General features: G+C 41.7%; 2 protein-coding genes across 3 annotated transcripts in view; one reads left to right on the top strand and one right to left on the bottom strand.

Moving 5' to 3' along the window:
- Positions 1-1,012: 1,012 nt before the first annotated feature.
- LOC125214268 (zinc finger CCCH domain-containing protein 44-like) lies at positions 1,013-8,241 on the top strand. 2 transcript variants are annotated; one of them, XM_048115220.1, is made up of 11 exons: positions 1,013-1,492; positions 1,729-1,808; positions 2,142-2,329; positions 2,834-3,947; positions 4,061-4,188; positions 4,536-4,595; positions 4,678-4,728; positions 4,934-5,004; positions 5,366-5,520; positions 5,723-5,965; positions 6,113-8,241. In XM_048115220.1, the coding sequence occupies exons 1-11, from the start codon at positions 1,197-1,199 to the stop codon at positions 7,993-7,995; spliced, it is 4,269 nt and encodes a 1,422-aa protein (XP_047971177.1). In that variant the 5' UTR covers positions 1,013-1,196; the 3' UTR covers positions 7,996-8,241. The 2 variants fall into 2 exon arrangements, with proteins under 2 accessions (XP_047971177.1, XP_047971171.1); XM_048115214.1 differs by having other exon boundaries at positions 1,014-1,492; positions 5,723-8,241.
- Positions 8,242-15,915: 7,674 nt separating this feature from the next.
- LOC125206710 (zinc finger CCCH domain-containing protein 44-like) overlaps positions 15,916-18,158 on the bottom strand; it is an 8,043-nt gene continuing 5,800 nt past the window's right edge. The window contains exon 11 of the mRNA XM_048105952.1: positions 15,916-18,158. Within this exon, the coding sequence (XP_047961909.1) occupies positions 16,103-18,158 (2,056 nt within the window). The 3' untranslated portion in view covers positions 15,916-16,102.

Genomic DNA, 18,158 nt, shown 5'->3' with positions numbered 1-18,158 from the left:
TTGAAAAAATTTCGATTTTTTTTTCAAATTTTGACGTCGGAACATATGCATATATGATATCGTTGGAATCCTTATAAAATATCTTTAATTTGATATATGTTATATGAATTTAAAGTTTTGGGATTTCTTTAAAAAGTTAGTTATAACTAAACATGTAGTTAATTGACATTAATACCCCTATTGATATTTTATGGAATTAATCATATGGCTTTATTGACGTTTTTTATTGATCGTATTGATATTTCTTGGTTGATGATCTAGGCCCTTAATTTGAATATCTAATGGCTATTATTTAGTTGTAGTTAGCAATTAGGTATTGAGTTAGCAATATAACACTCTCCCCTTCCATTATCGAGTACTTCACTAATTTCTTTTATGGTGTCATGCTTATCAATGTAGTATTTGTGATAATAAATTTTGCATTTCATTAACTTACTTTACTCATATTTTATTTAATTTTTTTTCACTTATTTTTTTTATCCTCCTTCATTTCTTAAAAATAGAAATCCTGTTCTTTTTGGCCGGACTTCTAAAATATAAAAACCTTTTTTTCTAAGAAAAATTTTTCCTCTCTACAAACATATTTTTTTTTATATCTTTTTATACCAGACTAACTTTCCATTAAAATTTATATTATTTTAAAAAATTTTATTTTTAAGAGATGTACTAGGATCATCACTCCAACACTATCTGATCGTCAACTATAACATTCATTAAATGTTATCCATTTTAAAAGGACCTCAAATTTGTTGTTAGAGTGGGAAAGTGTAGAAAAGGGGAGAACATTTTATTCAAACTAAGAAAATGAAGTAGAAAAAAGTAAACTAGAAAAGCCACATATATAAACCTTTGACACCTTTATTTTCCCGGCCCCACAAACGTGACGCGCGGCCGTGCATTGACTATGCTCCGTTTGATCATACACTTGTTGGGTGGAGGGTGGGGGATGGATAGGGAGAGGAAGAGGGGGCTACGCTACTCTATTTCTACTAATTTAATCATTTTCATTTTTCCAAGTTTGGTTTTAACAGCTCCAAAAAGCAAAACATTCATTCCACCCAACCTCCATCTTCAATTTGGTTTCAAATTTAATTATTTTTTTGCTTTTCTGGAACTTGATTGAATTTCATGAGAATTGATACTCATCTCGGGTGGATTGGTTGCTGGAGGAGTTGAGATTTTCTAGGGTTTTGGCTATGGAGAATATAGAGACACTGTTAGCTGCCGTCGCTCAGACCACGGGCTTCGGCGATGAGGACCCGGTGGTTTCTACTCCATCGGTTGTGCATCCTTCACCGGCGGTGGTAGTTCCAGATCTGACTGCTGCTGCTCCGGTTGTCTGTGAGAAGCGTAAGCGAGGACGGCCGCCGAAAGGGCAGCTCACGGCGAAGCCTCCACCGATTAAGAAGGTGAAAGTTGAAGTTGAAGATGAAGATGAGGATGTTTGCTTTATTTGCTTTGATGGAGGCTCTCTGGTACTCTGTGATCGAAAGTGAGTTTGTAGATGATGAGGATTAATTGCTAATTATAATTGCTGTCATCACTTTCTCATCTAGTAGACCAAGTTTTTGTAGAATGTGTGGTTGATTCCGTTGCGTCTCTGTCCCTCCATGTTTTCATATGGCAGATTAATTGTTTGTTGAATGTGTTTATGTTAGTAGAATAAGTAGTGGAGTAGTAATATAGATCCAATTTTGGGATATAATGAGTTTATGTTGTTTTCTTTAGGGGTTGTCCGAAGGCGTACCATCCAGCTTGTATCAAACGCGATGAAGCCTTTTTCAAATCAAAAGCTAAATGGAACTGCGGTAAGTCGCCTTTATTAGTTTCATTTGAAGAACTAAGAATTTCTATATACCTCTAATGTTCTGTACTGCTAACTAATTATACAATTATAACTTTTAGTTGGTCTGTGGTGTTGTGCGATTGACTGAAAAACCCTATGAACTTGCAATGACATTACATGTATGTGGCATGCATTTCTTACACGTTGAAGCCTATTTACTTTTTTGCAACATTGCATATTTTCCTCAAATTTCGCACCCCTCTCCTATTGTAATGCACACTGTTTTCCTATTTTCTGTTTTCATTCCATAAGTCTGTGTTGCTTATCTACATTGCTATGCTGCTATTTCTCACAGGGTGGCACATATGTAGTGGATGCAAGAAGACTTCGCATTATATGTGCTACACTTGCACCTATTCGTGGTGCAAGGGATGCACTAAAGATGCGGATTTCGTGAGTGTGAGAGGAAACATGGGGTTTTGCCCAACATGCATGAAAACTATCATGATGATTGAAAATAAAGACCATGCAACCAATGATTCGGTATGTTGATTTTTCTTTTGCATTTATTAAATTCTAAAAATTGTTTGGCCGAATTGTAGGTTTATTGAGTAAGTTTGTTGATGAGATTTACTTCACAGTGAGGAAGGCTTAATTATTCATTATTTTGGCATCATCGTAGATCTCTCCCTCTGTTATAAACTGATTATGATAATGAGTACTTTCGTTTTGTTCCTAGAAATCTTTTGTGGATTTTTATGTTCCAGCTTAAAAACGGACAAATGAGGAAAGTTAGCGATATTGAGGACTTCAAATTACACATAGATAGTTGTATTTAAGGTCTGCCATTTGGGGCAACATTACTTGTTGAGTCAATACTCCCGTAACATGTCTGAAAGAAGTCTTCAGATTACCGATATAAATAACTTTCTCATGATGTGAACTTATAATCTTAGAATAAAATGGAAGTTGTACCCTGGTGCGATAATTTAATTCTATCCATACTTGTACGATATGTGTTCATTCTACTGGGCTTATCTTGTGCAGATTCAAGTAGATTTTGACGACAAACTTAGCTGGGAGTATCTCTTCAAGATGTATTGGGTAGCCTTAAAAGAGAAATTATCTTTTACACTGAGTGAGCTCACTCAAGCCAAAAGCCCCTGGAAAGGTGTGGCTGCAGTGACGCGTAACCCGCGGTTAAATAATGCAGTCCCCTCTTCAGTTGGCGCAGGCGTTTCTATATCATATAGTGGTACTGGACATTTCGAGTTGAATAAGCCCCGCATCGAGATGAATTTGGTACAAAATGATGGGTTACAAACATCACTTTTGAGTAACGGCAACCATGTCAAAAAATTAAACAATGACACTGGAGAACATGGCCCAACTTACAGCAAAGAGACTGTGAAACCGAAAGTAGAGCCAGACATTAAGGAAGTTGTTTATGAGCCATGCATTAAAAAAGATCTAGATGATCCGTGCAGCGTCAAAAATACTAACAAACCGTGCATCAGCAAGAACACAAGTAGCATAGAGAAAGACAAGCTGGCGGTTGACAGTACTGAATGGGCATCTAAAGACCTCTTGGGTTTTGTTAAACACATGAAGAACGGCGACACATCTGCTTTGTCACAGTTTGATGTTCAAACACTATTGGTTGAATATGTGAAGAGAAACAATCTCTGGGACCCACATCAGAAGAGTCAAATTGTATGTGATCAAAGGCTCAAAAATATATTTGGAAAGCCATATGTTGATCAAACTGAAATGCTGAAGCTCCTTGACTTTCATTTTGTTGTAAAGGAAGATACCCAGAAAAATCGGTTCTTTCCTGCTAGAGCTGTTAGATCTGCTGCAAATAATTTGGATGCCAATAGAAAAATAAATGGGTTGCTACTGCCAGTGCCAAGTAACAGTAGAAAGCGGAAAACACGCAAGAAGAATGAAAACAGAGTAGCCCAGCTTGATCTTGATCTGAATGAATATGCTGCAATTGATGTTCATAATATCAATCTGATCTATTTGCGGCGTGATTTGATGGTGACTCTTGCTGAAAATCGTGAGAGTTTCAATGACAAGGTTATTGGATCTATTGCAAGGATCAAAATATCAGCCAATGATCAGAAACCAGAAGTGCATAGGCTTGTCCAAGTTATAGGTATAGTGCATGTACTTTTGCTTTAGCTGTTTCAATTTTCCTTTTTGCACTGCTTGCTAGGACCTTTGTCCTGACAATTATTTTGTCTTCAATATATTGTATTCATAATTCAGGTACTAGCAAGGTGGCCGAGCCCTATAAAATTGGAAACAAGACAGCAGATGTCATGCTTGAAGTTCTAAATTTGGACAGAAGAGAAGTTGTATCTATCGATTCCATTTCAAATGAAGAGTTTACTGAGGTAACAAAGGATATCTTATCAATGAGTTTCTTACAGATCTCTAATGCTTTAGTTTAATTTTAGATATTTCTGGAGGTTATTTTCATTCATGAAATGTTTGTTTTTTTACACACACACTTCAAAAGCTATGCACTGTAAAGATCATTAAACTTATTTATGAACTATATACGGAGTGTTAAAATAGAATACTTTTTTGAAAAATTATAGAAATAGCAGCCTTATGTCTGGACATGTGGTAGAATTGTGATATAGTATAGTATCAGCATATACTTATGTGGACCCCACAAAATTCTGGCCCAAGTTGACTGCACAACCATGAACGCCCGTATCTTTTTTCCTTTATTCAGGACGAATGCAAATGGCTACGTCAGAGCATTAGATGCGGTCTTGTGAAACAATTTACTGTTGTAAGTCCTCATGTTCAATTGCTTCTTAATCTGGCATATAACTGCAACACTATCATACCATTTATCTGTTTTATATTTGCAGGATGAGGTAAAAAAGAAAGCCTCTGCACTTCAATCAGTTAGAGTCAATGATGTGAGTTTGCTGGTTCTTCTTATCTGTGAATTTAAGTTTTGTGATCAGTTACCACGATATTGTTCTTCCAAAGAACCAGTTCTCTTCTTGTGCCCTTTAAAGAAGCAAGAAAAAACACTACATCTGATCCACAGCTTTTAACCTTTTCTTACGGCTAGGTTTTGTGGCTGTTGTTGGTTCTGATTTTGTAATTTTCTGAACACAGTGGCTTGAGGCGGAAATATTGCGGCTAAGTCATCTTAGAGACCAACCTGGCGGGAAGGGGATTAAGAAACAATATCCTTCATCTATTACAACTGCATTTATTATGTAAATGTAATATTATACCTCCTTAAATTATGGTGCAAAAAAATTTAGTTTTCTAGATTCAAATACCAACTTCTGGAAAATCACTGGCGTCTTCCCAATTTAAATCATTAGATGAAATTCTATCATCTGACGACTTCACCGATGTGCTGCACTTTCAATAGTTCTTGGAGCATATTGACTTAGACCTTGGGTGCTTTTTTATTCCACGTTTGTTATAGACAGTTGGCAAAATAAGATTTGAAATAATTTATTCATAATTTGTTGCTTAATAATTGTCATTTTCATATACCTTTTTATGTGTTCCATTAAGTTCCTTGACTCTCTTCACGCTTAGAAAAAATGCCGAGAGATTACTGTTGCTAAAATCACCTGAGGAGCGCCAACGCAGAATTTCTGAAGTTCTAGAGATACATGCTGATCCGACTATGAACCCAAATTATGAATCTGAAGAAGATATCAGAAGTAGTGACCACAGTAAAAAAGGTACATCACATACTCTTCGGATACTGTTTATTTATTTGCTGCACCCCACACGTTATTATATACTTTATTCTCCATTTCCTGGAACTGATTGTGAGTCCATTTTTTTTAATAAAAGATGTGACATTAAGTTGTAGAAAGGTCAACGAAATGCTCGCTCTTCCTCAATATTAATATGCAGAAATTTGCTATGCATCTTATTCAGGCAAAGAGCATTCTGTAGAGATGCAAGATAGAATCACGGAGAAAACAAATGCTAGTGCATCAAATGATTTGGAGAAACACACAAACCAGATTGATATTGGTTGCTCACCTTCTGGTGCTAGGAATGATCAAGCTATGGAAAGGTCTGGGTCGGAGACATCGACTGCAATTGCCTCCGTCGGAAACTCACAGCCTGCTGACAACATAGAAACTGAGAAACTTTGGCATTATCGTGACCCCAATAGTAAGATTCAAGGACCTTTTTCCATGATGCAGCTGCGGAGATGTAATAGTACTGGACTGTTTCCGCATGATATGCGGATATGGACCAATCACGAGCAATATGACTCGTTACTTCTAACTGATGCTTTGGATGGGAAATTGTATGCAGCACCAAATATGTCACATAAAGCCTCTTCAAGTTCAAAGGAAAACAGGCCCACTGGGGGAGTTATCCCGAGCGAGGGTGTAAATGGGACTACTAAAGATGCTAAACAAACTGAAGTTGATGGGTGTAGCAATTCGGATGTTTTGCCTGACACCGCAGCTGGACCTGTGAAAGTAGACGAGTCTAGCTCCTCTGGCTGGCCTCGATGTTGGGATTTGCTTAAAGATGGCAATCCAATTGCTGATGGTGTCCAATTACATGATCTGCTTCCTCCATCAGGCCCTGGGACGAGAGATGAACCTTTGACTGATCGAGTCCGAGAGAGTGATGAATTAAACCTTAGTTCCCAAAATGGAGAAAAGAATGCAGCTAGGCCGACTCAAAATCCTATACCCTGTGAAGGTGAACTTCGAACTAAACATAAAGATGATGACCGAACAGGCCAATCTTCCGAAGGAAATTTGAGATCCCTGAACATCAACTTGAGCTCAACCATCCCTGAACCTGCACCGGTTTTGACTTCTGTATCAACGTCGCTGGTTTCAAGTAAACAGCCTGAGAATATAGATGTCTTGGATCTTCTTAGTCCCACCTCGAAGACTCAAAACCAGCATTCAGTAGATGCAGATATTCCTGCGCATGGCACGAGTTTTCTGGAGCTGCTGAGTCCTGCACCAAGATCCAACAATGAAGATCTGGCAGCTCAGGAAACTGACACGAAGCCTGGGTGTAAAAATCATCCTATACCTAATTCTGACCCAGGCTGGATCGGTGCATCTAATCTAGGGATTGGTGGCATCCAGCTCCCAGATGTAGCTGATGAATGGTGTGGATATTCCCAGACACAGGCTGCAAGACCACCTATGCAGGAATGGGATTCTGCTGCAGGCCCACCTGAAGTCACCGGGGAAAATGCTGATGCCTCTGCACCCGAAGCCCTCCATCTTTCTCATGCTCCTCCGTCCCATACTCCATCGAATGGACCTAATTGGCTTGCTATAATGAATGAGCCAATTGAGTTTGTTGCTCTAGGTGAGGATTCAGTGTCTGATCTGTTGGCTGAAGTGGATGCTATGGAATCGCGAGGCGCTCTGCCTTCACCTACTTCAGCCATCAAGTTTGCTCGAGAATTGCTTGAAGATTGTAAAGACGATTGCTTTAGTTCAATTGAGGGTTTTAGCCCAACCCCAGAACCTCGAAAAAGTGATGCATTCAGCTCCACCAGCGATGTACATCTGACATCCCAATCCTCTGCCCCATGTAAACCGAATGGAACATCTCCAGTTGACGCCTTCGATTTTTTCCGAAGGTCGAGCGTGAATTCATCTGCAAGCAGTGAGGGTGAAACAAGCGCTGCAGTTCATTCTGGGGATCCCGGTTCGGAATTCCACCACTCTCCTGCACCGAACCAAGAGATGGTCGGTGCTGGTGCTGGACCAGCCATGGCTCCTGGGCTGGGATCCGATGCTACGGATCCCAGTTGGGGACAGATGCCAGGCAACATCAACCTAGTCACAGTGCAAGGTAATGTCAATCTCGTCCTCGGAGGGTCAGCTGCCCAGGGGATGGCGAACCTCCCATGGGGAGCGAACCAGGGCCCCAACTGGGCCAACCCAAACTCGATCCGGAGCCCTAGAAACGGGAATCAGCCATGGGACGGGCAGCGCAAGTTCGGTGGTGATAGGTTCAACTGTCCTAGAGAATGGGGGGGTTATCAAGGTAGTGATCCGGGATTCGGGGGCGGGAGGGGCAGACCGCCGTGGGGCCGTCAGCAGTACAGCAGTGGTGGATATTCGAGGCCTCTTCCAAAGGGGCAGAGGGTGTGCAAATTCTATGAGAGCGGTCGCTGCAAAAAGGGAGCTTTCTGTGATTATCTTCATCCATGATTGTCGTGAGTTTCCATGCACTGTTTTTGGTAACTTCTTGTTGTATAATTAATTGTTAAGAGTAATCTCTCTAGGCCAGATATCTTTTTTGCAAAGTTAATTGTGAGAGTAATCTCCTTATTAACTGTAGATTTGTACTTAGAGCTTCATTTAATAACAATAATATATTATTACTCTAGGATTGAAGCATTTTACTAGCATGTAATCAGTACACATCCAAGTAAATTATGTGTTATGTTTGTATCATGTTTCTGTGTCCCTATATTCTCATTCATCTGTTTTCATTTTTACAAACAATAGGAAATACAAATAAGAAGAGCCAAAATTGATATATTGTTAAAGAAAAGGTTGTCAAGGTGTTTGGTTGACTTGATAGGTTTTCATATAAATTAAAACATGCTTGGTATCCAATAATACGGCTAAATTCTATAAATAGGCCGTTACGGAAAAAAAACGCATTCTTAGAATGCGCAACACCCAGTAATAGAAGCGAAAAAAAAACCTCCTATCGATGGAAGCATTTTTCCAGAATGACCTATTTATAGAATTTAGCCCCAATAATACTACATATTTCTCCCATCTTAAGTTACTTCTACTCCCTTCCCTTCGTCCCACAATAAAAGTCATATTTTGCCATTTCGGCATATTTTATGATGAGTCATATTTCATTTTTACCATAAATGATAAGTAGGTTCCACATTCCACTAACTTTCTTTCCTTATATTTTATTATAAAACTAATATAAAAATGTTGGTTTCATATTTCACTAACTTTTTCAACCTTTTATTCTTTATATTTCTTAAAACTCGTGCTCACATCAAATGTGACTCCTATTGCGGGATGGAGAGAGTATTATACTACCTCCGTCCACAAATAATAGACAAAGTGTGAACGATACGAGTTTTAATGCTTAATTGGTAAAGTAATAGAGAGTGAGAGAAAAGATGGTAAAAGTAGTATCAATGGATTGTGATGTCCAAATTTAGAATGATGTGTATGGTTAGTATTTGTTTAAAAGTCTTCATATTTAGAATTGGCCTAATTTTGATGGACGACCTAAAATGGTAAAATTAGTCTATTTTTTATGGACGGAGGTAGTACATCGTATCAAGTTGGTGATACATGGGTGAATCATATCCCTGCAGACTTGTCAGAAGTGTGGCTTGACTTATGGGACATCATGAGCTGCTTCACCATCTCAACACCATTGCAACATCATTTTTTTATCATTGTTCTTTGATCAAGATCGACATTAAATTCCTGATCTATTTCTTGTCGCAATTCTTTCCACAATTCTTGGTGGAATTTTTGGCGCAATTCTACGCACAATTCCTCTCGCACAGAAGGATCTACGTTGGTTGGGGCTGAGCATTCATTCCTAACGTTCATGCCGAACTACCACCCATGAACATTCTTTTCTTTTTTTTTGCGAGCTTACCTTCAATCCGGTGATGTGTTCGAGAAGACTACCCCTTGTGCATTTGTGTATATTATACCTTGCCCAAGGCAGTGTTGAGAAACATGCTGAAGCGTAGTACGAGTGGCTATCGCTTCGAATACATCGGGAGGCAAAATCCCATACTGACAAGATGAAAACGCATGAAGAAATAAATTGTCATGCGATAGCAATAAAGAACCTGTGACGATGATATTGGACTTTGCGAATGTAGTTGCATCCATGTAAGTTGTAACCCTATTACTCTGGGTTGAACACAATTTCCACTCCATATTGCCTGGTTGCATGCTGATAAGGCTAATTTCATGCATCGGTATGCGCAAAAAAATGTTATAATTTGTTGGGTCTAACACGTTTCCTAAGCCAGGTGTGTGAAGAAAAGCGCTAGATCAAGGAAGTAAGGAAGGAGATGGTCTAGCGAGAGAAAGGAGTGAAAATGAGCAGAATTTACAAAGAAAAGTGGCGTGACAGAGGAGTCTACAGCTGAGGGCAACAAAGTCATTATCAATACCTCGCTGGGCCCACCTAAAATGCCTATATATAGAGAAGAGCATGCAACGCAGAAGAGGGAGTTTTTTAATCTTCTTAGCTCATACATTTACACACACACTTGGGAAAAATTCTGGGGATAATCGTGATAGGGGGGGTACTTTCTAAAGATCTCGAGTTTGGTAACGCCGTCCTAGTGAGGGCGAAGATACAATTGTTTTACTTTCAGCTGTTTTTCTTGCTAGTTTCCACCGTCGAACTTCACTTTTGGGAGTCGACTTTGATGTTGATGATGTTTAACTGCTTATCGCTCATGGATCTGAGTTTAGCTGTTTAATTTCAAGTCATTTTGCTTAGATCTCTCTGCTGTTAGCGTAATTCTTAAAATTGCTATGTCGATCTCTGCTTATTTCGTTATTGAGGTGTTTGATGTGGAATTTGGTGACAGATCTGTGGTTGATTGAGTGTTCGGAGCTTAAATTTGTAAATCTGACGTGATGGAGAATTTCTTCTGTTTGGAGTCCGTGTCGGACGCTTGGATCCGGAGTGGATTTAGCGTCTGAAGTTGGTTTTGGCGTGTGAAAGAAACAGTAGTTGATAGACTTGTTTAATTTCCTTTGTTTTCTATTTCACTTCGTCTAGGTATGCAGATCTGTTAAGTTCTTTGTTATTTATGCTTAGATTTGATTTCAAGTTAGTAGCCCTGTTTTTGATTTGCTTATGTGTTTTCTCAAGAAGTTTTATGCAAATTTGGTTGTAGAAGACGATGTCACTGTCAGTTAGTACGAGAGTTAGTTATTCTGCCACTTTTCAGTCGTACTCTGCTTTTTCTTAGATGTGGTCCCACCGTAGAATTATCTCCTAGGTCTAGCTGTTAGGTTAAGTTTCTTTCTAATATTCCCAAGTCAAGTTAATTTTAATTTTCCTCAACCCAAGAAAATGCGTGGCAGCAGCCAACACCAAAAATACTCCCAAATCCTTGATTACGAGTCTTACGCATCCTTCTCTGTGGGATCGATCCCTACTTCCCTATACTAGGTTTAGTAAAGTGGTTGAGGGTTTTTGAAGCGTGGAAGTACTTGTGTGTCCGACGACCGGGATTCCGCACAACCTACGAGTTCCTAGACCAAGTGATCTAGTGGACTTGCTGGATCTGGGGAACCTGCCTTATTTGAATATCGCAACACTGCACACACACTACACTTGTACTATCACATCCCGAGTTCCTAGAAATGTAAAGGAAAGTTGGTGAAAAAAGATAGTGGAATATGAGTCCTACTTTTTTATATTAATTTTATATTAAAATGTGAGTGGAAAAAGGTTAGTGGAATGTGGGGCCTAATACCATTTATGGAATATTTCAACCGGGACTCCTAAGAGCATCCGCAATGGTGCTTAGGCCAGCCATAGGCCAGCCATTCTCTCCCCTGCCACGTCAGCAACACTAAAAAAACCACCTGCCACGTCAGATTTAGGCCACCATAGCCAGCCCGCAATAAAAACAATTCAAAATATACTACATTTACGGAATTAAAATTGCGATATACGGAATTAAATTTACGACACATATACGGGAAAAAGAATCCATTCCATTAAAAAAAAAGTACAAAGATTTTAAAAAAAAAGTACATGATTTTTTTTTTTAAAAAAAAGGCTTCAACACACGAGCCCCGCCACTCTCTACTCCTCATCGCCGTCGCCGTCGTCCTCGTCGTCGCCGCCACCGTCGCCGCGCGCCGCTGCCGCCACCCGTGGTATCTGAGCCCACGTCGGAACCCCCGCCGTGACCTCGCGATCTCTAAATCAGCACGCATGCTCTCGAGCATCTCGTAAAGAAACCTCTTCTCCGTGGGGTCAGTGGCGTTCTTCCACTCTCGGAAGACCTGTAACATCTGAGCCCACGTTTGGTTACGCGAATGGAGAGTGTACTCGAGTTGGGCGGTTGGGAGGGCGGAGGACTGGACCTCGCGGGGCGATAGGGGGGATCCGCCCCTCGCAGCCCGCTACGCCCGCTTCTGTCCAACCGGGCGGGGGCGACCAGTAAATGAAGGAGGGGATGGAAACTCCTCAGCATCCGGGGGGAGGTCGTAGGATCCGCCGCTGCTGCCGCTGTAGTCGCCGCTATAGTTAAGTCGTTGCTTCTTCGGCCACCCAGCGCCGCCGCACTCCGCCGGAACTTCTCTGAGTCCTTCAACAACAAGAAGCACTCCCAGAAGGTGAACTCCTTATACTTCCCCTCCAAGGGGAACCGACTCGCGGCGATCCTCCGGGCGTCGTCCCCGCCCCGCCCACTTCTCGAGCCGACGGAGGGCGTTGGCGCATACCCGCAAAACGGCCCACCGCGGCCCCGGTGCGCTCCCACCCCTTCCGGACCTCCTCGTTGCTGAAGTCCTTCCCGTGCGGGCAGCGGGCTCTTATAGGCAGCTCTGATCTTCGCCCACATGTTGACGACCCGCTGGTTGTTCGCAACCAGTGGATCGTCGCACACCTCCAACCACCCCTTGGCCACCGGCGTACTCATCCTCCGTCCACTTCCTCCGCCGGTGGCAGCGGGCTGCGATGACTCTCCCTTCCCCTTTCCACTTCGCCTTCCTTCTTCGGCGCGGCGGCGTCCCGCTGGAACGGGAGTATCATCGTTCCCCGAGATCGATCCCCATATCATGCAATGACAGAAGGTCATCGCCAGAGAATTGCGTCTCCACCGGGGTCGACGTGTGAGACGAAGCCGTCAAAAAATCAAGCGAGGGCCGATATACCGTGTCCCCTCCCGGTGACCCCTGCACCCCCGGCATCCCGGGATGCATACCGTGCGGCATCCCCCCTGCCACATCATCCCCATCATCTCAACTGCATGCAAGATCATCTGCTGCTGCATCTGGGGCATACCCCCCCCCCCCTACCCCGGGCGCTGACTGCCCGCCGCTCCCCCGCCGCCCGCCGCCCGGCATCCCCCACGGCATTCCCCCCTGGTTCCCCCCCCATCGCCCCCCCGGCGCACCCGCCATCATCCCCATCATCTGATTCCAAGGGATGTTAAACCCCGGGCCCATCTGCCCCCATCCGCATCCCACGGCACCGTGGGAGTCTGAGATCCGCTCGTCGTCGAACTAGACTCGTTGTTGTGATCCATCGCTCGATGATGCTCTTGTACAGAAAGTTAGAGAGAGAGAAAACTCGTTAAAACAAGTGGTGCAAATGAAAATGAAACGAAAATCGCGTTTATATATGATTTTTAAAAAAAAAAATTGAAAATCGGCGCTGGCCGATCGCTGGCCGATCGGGCCTCCACAATGGCGGCTAGCCGATCGGCTAGCGCTTCGGCCAGCGACGAGCGATCGGCCAGCCCACGCCGATCCGCTCGCCGAAATCGCCTCGCCGATTGCAATGGTTCGGCTAGCCGATCGGCTAGCGCGACGAATCGGCTAGCCGGTCGCTAGCCGACCATTGCGGATGCTCTAAAGTGGAACACCCAAAAATGGTAAACCGGAACTCCTAAAGTGAGACGGAGGGAGTATTATATTAAGTATTTACCGAAATATGACAACGAATCAATGGGCCATTATATTATTAGAATTTGTGTAATTATATAAATATTGTTGACAGTCCAAAAATGTTTAATTTAAATGCATGATCTTTAACGAATTCAAGTCCAGCAATCAAACCAGTATTTTATGTACCCAAAAGTCAGATATACTGCTTAGAGAAGGGATTGGTAAGATAGTAGTATCAATTTATATTGGTTATATTAATATACATATAAAGATATTTAAAAAAAAAAGAAATTAGAAAATAGACACCAAATCTCTTCATTTTCGACACCTTGGTGACATTTGGAAGTATTTAAATTATGCCATGACACCATCCTCATGTAATTTAATAAACCAAGTAAAAAATAAAAAATAAATAAAAAGTGTAATTTCAACTTGGTTTTCCAAAGTGAGGAAAAGAAAAAAAAAATGGGGTGAAAATTTCCTTATCCTCCGAAGTTCATTCTCGGCTAGTCGGCTTCTCCCCCTTCTCATCGGAATACAACGTCTCTGGCCACCCTACGCCGCTACAAATACCTCCACTCTCGACATTACATCTTCCTATTCCATTCATCCATTACTTTTCTCTTAAAGATTTCTCCATCATAGTCAACATAAAGCTTAGGAATCTCACGTTATTATTTAAAAAGATTTCTTAATAAAGGTAAAAATAAGCTTCTCCTCTGTCTGTCTCTATTACTTTGTAAGCATGAATTGATGAGTTATGTTATGATAGTTCCTCGCCTAGGTTGAATGATTGAAGGTGCCGAGAATTTTGGGGATGGGTTGAAACTCATTTATCCTAATTGATTTTTGTACTTTAAATTCATGCATGTGTAGGGAAGATTTTTATTATTATTGCATGTCTGTATTCTCACATTGCATATTGAATCTAAACTTTTCTTTAAGTGAATTTAGTTCTACTTTTTGTTAAAAAGAAGATGTTAAAGAAAGATCAAGAAGTAAAACATAGAATCAAATGCAAAATTTGGAAGGGTTAGAATTGGAGAAGGTATTTGGCCCATTAAAATTAAAATCAAAATTAAAAATACACATAAAGGCTCAATATCTACTTCAGCCTTTTTAAATACACATACAATCTAAACCTTCAACCCAACTCTTTGTGTCGCCTCCTCCTTCTCATTGAATCTCTCTCTTCCCTGCAATATAGAAAACCACGATGACGATGATCAAAGGAAGGTTAAGCCGGTTAACCAAACACCATAGATTTAGTGATCCTTCGAATCTCAGAACAACAACCAAAAATTACATTGTCCACTTAATTCGTATGAATGACCAACTACACGTAAGACGTGAAAATTTTTAGTAAAATTCAAGATATGTGAAATGTTATAAACTGAACTATGCACTTATATTGCTTCAGTCTCCACTTTCAGATTTATAAACTCAACTATGCACTTATACTGCAGGGACGACACAACATCCGGTTACATATTTCTTCACTCTCTTCTCACTTCTTCTTCTGCTCTTCTATTTCCCCTTAAATGTTAAAATTATCAGAATTTTCAACATTAATAGTAAGATGGTAGAAAGAGGTGAAGATGAATTTGTATCATTGCAATTGGTATTTAAAGATCAATTTGCATCACTAATTCCCCCTAAAATCTTTCAGTTACTTTGAGTTTGAGATTGATTTTTTGGTTCTATTTGCAAACTGATTTGATTTATGTGATTGATTGATAATATAATCAGCTTTAGTACCAAGAGATACACTATTAACTCTTGATTTAAACATATAAAGGCAGTTAATTTGAAGGTAATTGTTTTACCACTTGGTCACAAAGGTAGCTGCACTCTTTGAAGACTCTTTCGAGAGTTGGCACAAGCTTTTTGTTGTAGAAATTTAACCTTTCCGATGTTTACTATATGTTTCAAGATGGTTTCTAATATTTTAACATATGATTGGAAGAAATTTAAAGTGGGCGCCAAAATGAGAGAGCCAAAAACTGTGGCTTTATATATTTAAAGATATTGTCACACGGCTCTTGCTTTATGACAAGTCAACAGGGCATGAGTTCACGTTCTCATCATCTTTGGTAAAATCAAGTCCACCGCGAAGACATTCATAAACCGCTCTATGAGATCTTCATCCGAGGCGCTGCAAACGCAAATAGTATCAATAAATATGCAGCGTTGTTGTAAGCGACATTTTTCGGTAACACATTGTGTAACACACGCCATAGGATTTCACAAACTTTGAGGGTAATGTGATGCAACATTATATCTAGACTTCACTGTGTAAATGCCGCATTTATCAAAGTGCCAAACATCCTGGGATGGTCCGGAGATAGGGATTAGATAGAATGGTAGGACTGCCACGTTCACTGAATACTGTACAAACTTTATCCAACTCCCACTGTGTTTGAGCCGTCCAAGTAAGTCGACAAAGCTAAATTCCGAAGGGATAAAGTTTGCCATACATGAATCTTAGAGTAGCAATATATTATATTATTGTTAAAATGAAGCCCTAAGTACAAATCTACAGCTAATTAAGGAGATTACTCTCACAATTAACTGTGTACAAAAAAGATATCCGAGCCTAGAGAGAGATTACTCCAACAATCAATTATACAACAAAAAAGTTACTAAAACGAAGTGTAGGAGAACACAACAATCATGGATGAAGATAATCACAGAAAGCTCCTTTTTTGCAGCGACCGCTCTCGTAGAATTTGCACACTCTCTGCCCCTTTGGAAGAGGCCTCGAATATCCACCACTGCTGTACTGCTGACGGCCCCACGGTGGCCTGCCCCTCCCGCCCCCGAATCCCGGATCACTACCTTGATAACCCCCCCATTCTCTAGGACAGTTGAACCTCTCACCACCGAACGTGCGCTGCCCGTCCCATGGCTGACTTCCGTTTCTAGGGCTCCTGATCGAGTTTGGGTTGGCCCAATGGGGGCCCTGGTTCGTTCCCCAAGGGAGGTTCGCCATCCCTTGGGCAGTGGGTCCTCTGAGGACGAGATTGACATTACCTTGCACTGTGACTAGGTTGATGTTGCCCGGCATCTGTCCCCAACTGGGATCCGTGGCATCGGATCCCAGCCCAGGAGCCATGGCTGCTCCAGCACCAGTACCGACCATCTCTTGGTTCGGTGCAGGAGAGTGGTGGAATTCCGAACCGGGATCCCCAGAATGAGCTGCAGCGCTTGTTTCACCCTCACTGCTTGCAGATGAATTCACGCTCGACCTTCGGAAAAAATCGAAGGCGTCAACTGGAGATGTTCCATTCGGTTTACATGGGGCAGAGGATTGGGATGTCAGATGTACATCGCTGGTGGAGCTGAATGCATCACTTTTTCGAGGTTCTGGGGTTGGGCTAAAACCCTCAATTGAACTAAAGCAATCGTCTTTACAATCTTCAAGCAATTCCCGAGCAAACTTGATGGCTGAAGTAGGCGAAGGCAGAACGCCTCGTGATTCCATAGCATCCACTTCAGCCAACAGATCAGACACTGAATCCTCACCTAGAGCAACAAACTCAATTGGTTCATTCATTATAGCAAGCCAATTAGGTCCATTCGATGGAGTATGGGACGGAGGAGCATGAGAAAGATGGAGGGCTTCGGGTGCAGAGGCATCAGCATTTTCCCCGGTGACTTCAGGTGGCCCTGCAGCAGAATCCCATTCCTGCATAGGTGGTCTTGCAGCCTGTGTCTGGGAATATCCACACCATTCATCAGCTACATCTGGGAGCTGGATGCCACCAATCCCTAGATTAGATGCACCAATCCAGCCGGGGCCAGAATTAGGCATAGGAAGATTTTTACACCCAGGCTTCGTGTCAGTTTCCTGAGCTGCCAGATCTTCATTGTTGGATCTTGGTGCAGGACTCAGCAGCTCCAGAAAACTCGTGCCATGCGCAGGAATATCTGCATCTACTGAATGCTGGTTTTGAGTCTTCGAGGTGGGACTAAGAAGATCCAAGACATCTATATTCTCAGGCTGTTTACTTGAAACCAGCGACGTTGATACAGAAGTCAAAACCGGCGCAGGTTCAGGGATGGTTGAGCTCAAGTTGATGTTCAGGGATCTCAAATTTCCATCGGAAGATTGACCACTTCTGTCATCATCTTTAGGTTGAGATCGAAGTTCATCTTCACTGGGCATAGGATTTTGAGTCGGCCCAACAGCATTCTTTTCTCCATTTTGTGAACTAAGATTTAATTCATCACTCTCTTGGCCTTGATCTGTCAAAGGTTCATCTCTTGTCTCAGGTTTTGATGGAGGAAGCAGATCACATAATTGGACATTATCAGCAATTGGATTACCATCTTTAAGCAAATCCCAACATCGAGGCCACCCAGAGGAGCAAGACTCATCTGCTTTCACGGGTCTAGCAACGTTGTCGGGCAAACCATCTGAATTACTACACCCAGCATTTTCTGTTTGTTTAGCATCTTTAGTAGTTCCATTTGTACCCTCGCTTGGGACAGCTCCCCCAGTGGGCCCGTTTTCCTGTGAATTTGAAGAGGCTTTATGTGACATGTCTGGTGCTGCATATAATTTCCCATCCAAAGCATCAGTTAGAAGTAACGAGTCATATTGCTCGTGATTGGTCCATATCCGCATATCATGTGGAAACAGTCCAGTACTATTACATTTCCGCAGCTGCATCATGGAAAAAGGTCCTTGAATCTTACTATTAGGGTCACGATAATGCCAAAGT

This window comes from Salvia hispanica, chromosome 1 (assembly GCF_023119035.1).
Source record: "Salvia hispanica cultivar TCC Black 2014 chromosome 1, UniMelb_Shisp_WGS_1.0, whole genome shotgun sequence".
Taxonomy (NCBI): Eukaryota; Viridiplantae; Streptophyta; class Magnoliopsida; order Lamiales; family Lamiaceae; genus Salvia; species Salvia hispanica.
The sequence above is the reverse complement of the archived record's forward strand: the minus strand, read 5'-3'. Positions and strand labels throughout refer to the sequence as shown.